Source organism: Rosa chinensis, chromosome 2 (assembly GCF_002994745.2).
Source record: "Rosa chinensis cultivar Old Blush chromosome 2, RchiOBHm-V2, whole genome shotgun sequence".
Lineage (NCBI taxonomy): Eukaryota > Viridiplantae > Streptophyta > Magnoliopsida > Rosales > Rosaceae > Rosa > Rosa chinensis.
The window spans coordinates 79,229,244-79,235,247 of NC_037089.1; the positions used below are offsets into that span (position 1 = coordinate 79,229,244).

The 6,004-nt window shown below is 36.4% G+C and overlaps 1 protein-coding gene across 1 annotated transcript; it reads left to right on the top strand.

Moving 5' to 3' along the window:
• Nucleotides 1-1,585: 1,585 nt before the first annotated feature.
• Nucleotides 1,586-2,147, top strand: LOC112183404 (stress-induced protein KIN2). The gene is made up of 2 exons (XM_024321777.2): nucleotides 1,586-1,738; nucleotides 1,840-2,147. The coding sequence occupies exons 1-2, from the start codon at nucleotides 1,679-1,681 to the stop codon at nucleotides 1,981-1,983; spliced, it is 204 nt and encodes a 67-aa protein (XP_024177545.1). The 5' UTR covers nucleotides 1,586-1,678; the 3' UTR covers nucleotides 1,984-2,147.
• The last annotated feature ends 3,857 nt before the right edge of the window (nucleotides 2,148-6,004 follow it).

The following is a 6,004-nucleotide window of genomic DNA, read 5'->3' on the forward strand; positions in this document are numbered from 1 at the left end:
TTAATCAAAGTTCGATTTGTCTTGTAATTTCATGACATTTTCTTTAATTCGTATAATCTTTTGGTTTTAAGAGACTGAACTTGTGTTTGTATCGATCTTCTTCTTTTTCTTCCCTTTATTATTATTATTTTTTTAGAGATATTTGGTTCCTCTTGGTTACTATTTCAAAAACTTTAGCTTTTTTGTGATTTTTGAACTTGTAGCCGGTCCAAGAGATTCTCTAGCAGCCGTTTTGCACCATTTAACATCTATGTAAAAGTACACCAAAATTTAACAAAATAGAGCGTTCTTAATAAACTTTTTGTTATATACGCCTGTAGCAATTGCATTTTGACGCAAGACTGATCAAATCAAGGCAAACCTCCTCCCCTTGCTCTCCTCCTCAATATAAACCTTGAGTCGCCTTTCTGAGATGGCGGCTGACGATTGCCTTATCTCTTAAAGGGGCAGGGTTGGAACCGGGGACTGGGAGTACTCTCTGACAGAATCCGAACAGGCCGTGTTATAGGGAATGCCCCTGTCCCTCTGTACTGTTATTTTCTTTATATGCATACTCACGTAACCGGCCAGCAGCAAGGACTAACCAAAACTAATATCAATTGTATTTTCGTGCACACAAAAAAGGTTTATAAATCTCATCTGATTGCTTCAAGCAGTGAGACTACGAGTTATAGTTCCTTGTATATGCTACCTAAGCAAGCATTGTGAGTCTTTAACGAGGAGCAAGCCGCAAGCTACAATCTCTAGCTCGTATATATTCAACAAAATGTAGGAGACAAATCCATCATCTTCACTTATCTCTGACCAGCCATTGTCATCGTATTTCGAGGATCGCAAGATCGATCATTGATTTGTAACAGCTTGTGGAACTAAAAAGGACCAATATTTGAGGCGGCGTCTTTTCATTGTTAGCATCATTGATGTGTTGTAATTTTTAAGGCAGCAAGGGGGAAGGCCACTTGACTAGATCGAACAATGTCTTAGAGATCCATGTGACCAGAAAAGTGATTTTTGTTGGCCAGTCTCGAATGGATGTCGAGAAGGATTTCAGTAGGGAGGTCTATCAACTTTGTTCTGCTGCTGCAGCCACGCAAGCTCTTGGAGTCTTGGTTATCTTTTGCATCCATAGGCCTACTTAACCAAACACGTTAAGGACTCGTATCAAGTATATAGATATAAATATAATAGATGAATGACTTTAATTTGTTATAAGTATGGCAGATGACCGAGCCTTGCTTGGTTTAGGTCCTTTTTCTTACTAATTAATTACAAACTTTTAGGGTTTACAATTGGAAAATATGATAGATTACTTGTGATATAAGGAAATTGGATTTGGAATTCCTCCGATCCACGTGGTAGTCAAATTTAGAGAATAGTTAGGCTATATATATTCTTGCATGTACATTGACTTCCACATGTCACTGTAGTGTCGAGCACCTCCAGCATCTGCAGTTTCTTCCTTTCAACACAGCTTAGCCGTAGGAATAGCATCAAGTACCCGAAAGGCTGAAACAGACTTCCACAATGCAGTACACGTGTCAAACACCCATTTTACTGAGAATTCTATATAAAGCATTCTTAATTGGTGAGATATCCATCATCAAGGAATTAAACTGAATCTCAAACAATACAGTTGATTATCTCAAGTGTTCTAAATTTCCAAGAAAAGCAAGAAGAAATGGCTGACAACTCCCAGAAGATGAGCTACCACGCTGGTGAGGCCAAGGGCCAAGCTCAGGTACGTACTCTACTAGTAGCCAGCAGCTGTTTTAATTTGTTCTAAATTGTTTTTGGTTTGGTTCTGATTGTGTTGGATACTGATGACCGATCATTGAACAGGAGAAGGCCAACACAATGATGGACAAAGCCGGGAATGCAGCGCAATCCGCCAAGGAATCAATGCAGAATGCAGGAGAACAGGTGCAGGCTAAGGCACAGGGAGCTGCTGACGCTGTCAAGGATGCCACTGGCATGAACAAATGATCCATGCAAAAGTTATAATAACTTGTGCCTATATTTTTTTAGGCCAATTTCTTCTTTAATATGTTTTTTCTTTTCTTTTTTGGCTGTATTCTTTAATTTGTTTTCGTTTAAAGAAGAGAGCTCTACTCCTCTAAACTTTATAAAAGCTTTTTTTTTTCCCCTTATCTTCTTCTCTCTGTGTTTTGTTTAGAATTTTCGTCATCATTACCTTGATTCAAACCCATTCCGCGCAAATTCAAATATGAGAAAGATGTGTTGCTAACTAACGGGGATAGTATACTATATTACACGAGTAACTAATGAACTACTATATATAACAACAAATTTGAACTACTAAAATTAATCAAATTTGATAATGACGGAAGTACCCAAGTAACTTTCTTCGCAAATTAAATAAATATTTCTAACATGACTCGGCTAATAATGGTGAAAGCGAAGATCTTAATCAATTAATTTTCATATGTCTTGTGGCCTCCAAGACTACTAAGTCGTTCATGAACGACGACAACTATTAAAGTCCTCCCAAACTTGTCGAAATGAGATTGTTTATGCCCTCAAATGATTTTTAGGCTTAAAGCATTGAAAAGAGAGGTTGTTCATAAACAGCGGAGTTTAGTGCTTAAAAGTCCTCCCAAATGGTGTTAAAAAATAATGCATGGAAAAATTTGCTTGTTAATGAACAGCCAAGCTTAATTGCTAAAGTTCCCTCGACAATGGTGATGTTGTGGTCACTCTTCAACAAGGAAAAAGTTAATGGAACAAGCTCAGGTTCTAGATGGATCACCATCAAAAACTCAGATGATCCTATCATCATCCCTTGGATGTCAACCACAAGTTTATGCTGTCGTGTAACAAATCTTTATACCAATGACCTCATCATCTTAGTCATGAGTGCAACCACCACCGTGATCATCCTTTAAAGTTATCAAAGAGAGGCCGCAGAGAAAGGAGGAACTATTCAATGAAACTAACAACGTGATGAAAAAAAAAAACTTCAATGAAACTATTCTCTCAACCTGCTGTCACATTAATTGATATTTGATTAATATGAGGTCTTCTCCAGCTGACCAGCTTGTTCTTATGTTACAACAGCCACGAGCTTAATAAGTGATGGTTAATGAAGTTGTTATGTGACTGAAATTCAAGTAGTGGCCCAATGCAAAATAATGACTGAAATGTGTACAGAAGTTTTATACGCTTTTTAACTAACTATGTTTTTTATTGAAACCTTCCTTCAAAAGATGTAAATGACAGGACCTCTTATGGTGAAGTTCTTCCCAATACAGAAGGGAGGTGGGAAATTGTCAGATAATAGATACACAATTAATATTAGCTTAGATGACCATAAACAGAGATGGTTACTGCTTGCTTACCAGTCTTTGGAAATGGCATTTCAAGCCCAAGATTGTTGATTCTTGCGCTGCCATTGTATTTTGCACGGTAGATTTCCATGAATTCAGTAGCGTTGGTGATGATGAAGTCCTCGACACCAACTTCAACGGATTAGCTCCCTATGACGAGGGGTCGGAGGCCAGTTCAAGCCTTCAAGGTTCTATACATATAGCTGACAGTGGAGTCTATGTTGGCACGCAATTGCCAACCAGGCTCCAACCCTTCTTGATCTTGATGATCTGCAAAAATTCAATGAATACACTGAAAAATATAAAATATATATATATCGACCTAGTAGAGATAATTAGGCATGGATTTCATCAGAAACCCTAAACCAATACTATTAACTAGGGCAAAGATTCGAAATCGAAATTATTGGAAAGTGAACGCATACATCAATTGAAACCAATGACCTAATATCGAACATCATGGCAATATCGATAGTTCAAAAAAAAAAAATGATGGAAATATCAAGAAAATATTGAATATCAATAGAAATTTTACTAAAATTTTGAATAAAAATTGTATGATCAATTAAAATTATACTAAAAATAAAATATCAGAAAGATTGTAAAATTAATATCGATGCTTGTAAAAAACAGAATTTTTGAAGAAATATTGAGGATATTTTAATCCTTGATTGAAAATTTGAAATTAAACAAGGCACAAATTCGAAATTGAAAATTGATTGGGCACAAATTCGAAATTGATTAGGCACAAATTCGAAATTGAAAATTGATCTACTAGTCGAGGAACTGATACATATTCAAAATCTTGGAAAGTGAATGAGTAGAGGAATCGAAATTAAATAAGGCGTAGATTCGAAATCGAAATAGATTAGGCACCGAGAATTTCAAATCTAATAGAGTTGGAAATTTCTTAGCCATTCCCAATCCAAAGCAAGCTCTGCAACCTAGGACTTCTCTTTCCCTTTCTTCCTTTCTGCCTTGAGTTTTTTCGATTGGCTGACATGATCTAATTGGTAGTTTCGATCTTTTGGTACCGATTACACAATCCCTACCTCTCATGAGTCATGACACAATTAAATCTGACTTTTGCTCGAGATTATACATACATACATATTATGTATACTAATGTTATATTTGTGCTTTGCTGGGAGACTATAGCAAGAATTTCTTCTTCTTCTTCTTTTTTTTATCTCAAATTTTAGAAGTTAAAGAGAATAAAAGTTAGAAAACTGTTCCGAGCAACTTTTAGATTGAAATTGTGTTTTTGACTAATTTTCCTTTATTTGATTTTTGTTTTTGGGAATCATGTTTTAGAGAAACCGGAATTGAGAGAAAATCGCTATGTATTCTCATTGATAATAGGGGCCTCTTTATATAGAGGATTACAATGCATTGAATCCGAATCATACAAGGAAAGGTAATCATACATTGAATAGGAATATCTAGATCCTTCTAATTAAACCCTATTACCACTAGGTCAAGTAACATAGAGTTTGAGCCAGACACACAAATAAGGATATACTTGAACACTCCCCCTTGTGTCGCCCAAACGCGGTACTTCTCTCATTGCCTAGCTAAAAACATTGCTGAGTAACAAAAATCTAGTGGGACAAAAATAACCTCGGTCGAAGGGGAAAAAGAGCACAACACACCCTTCACATTTCGAGAACATACATGTAGACACCTCCCCCTGCTGTCTTGATGCAGTCGGAAGTAACCTGGGTTTACAAGCAATAAACCCTAAAAAGATAAATCTGGAGTCCACCAGGGAATTTGAGAAAAAACTCTCATTTTATTAAATTTGATATGATAAAACTGATCTTAATACATTGCATGATGGTGCTTATATAAGCATCCAAAACCCTAAATCATAATCTATCAAGAAATTATAAAGAATCCAAATTAAAAAGGAAACTAAAAACCTAAAATAAAAAGAATCCTAAAACAAATGTAAGATAAGCCTAAAAATATTAAATCCCGAATCGGATAATTAAAATGACATATTTTGGCCTAAATCCATTAGGGCTCACTAAAGTGAGTCTTGAAGATCTCGTCGTTCCCATTCTGGAAAGGTATTATGCGTCTCAAACGGACAATCTGGCCAAAAATTGATCAAATCTGATTCACAATTAAGACCTGACTTTTCGCACGAGAAACCTGAAAAGTTCAAAACCAAATTTTCTTAGATATTTCAGCCGCTAGTAACCTCATTATGTGTGAATTACCTATTTTCCAATCACTCTTCTTAATTCCATGCCGCTTCTTTATTTTTCTAATTTTCCGGCTAAACCAGGCCCATTCTCGTCCTACATCATTCTCCTCCACTATGAAAGAACTCGCCCTCGAGTTCCTCTTGAATAAAGAACAAGAATAGGTAGATAAAAGACTCAAGAAAAAATTAAACAATTGAACCTGTAGATTATTGGCCTGATCCTCTGCAAATTTTGATGGCACAATCATGAACCCAACGCCATAGATGAGTCTGTCATATGCATTTTGGCTTTCATAGGCAACCGTAGCAGATTCTTCTTGGCTCTCAAGGTTGCATTCTTGAATGACATCGGGTTCTGAATGATTTACTACCATCCGTTCTGCATCAGTCTCCTCCACCTCCGAAGAACTCAACCCCAAGTTCTCATCTTAAAAGGACCATATTTTCT

Coding starts and splice junctions, on each gene's coding strand:
- LOC112183404 (XM_024321777.2), top strand. CDS start 1,679: ATGGCTGACAACTCCCAGAAGATGAGCTACCACGCTGGTGAGGCCAAG. Junction 1,739..1,839: donor AGGCCAAGGGCCAAGCTCAG/GTACGTACTCTA, acceptor ATCATTGAACAG/GAGAAGGCCAACACAATGAT.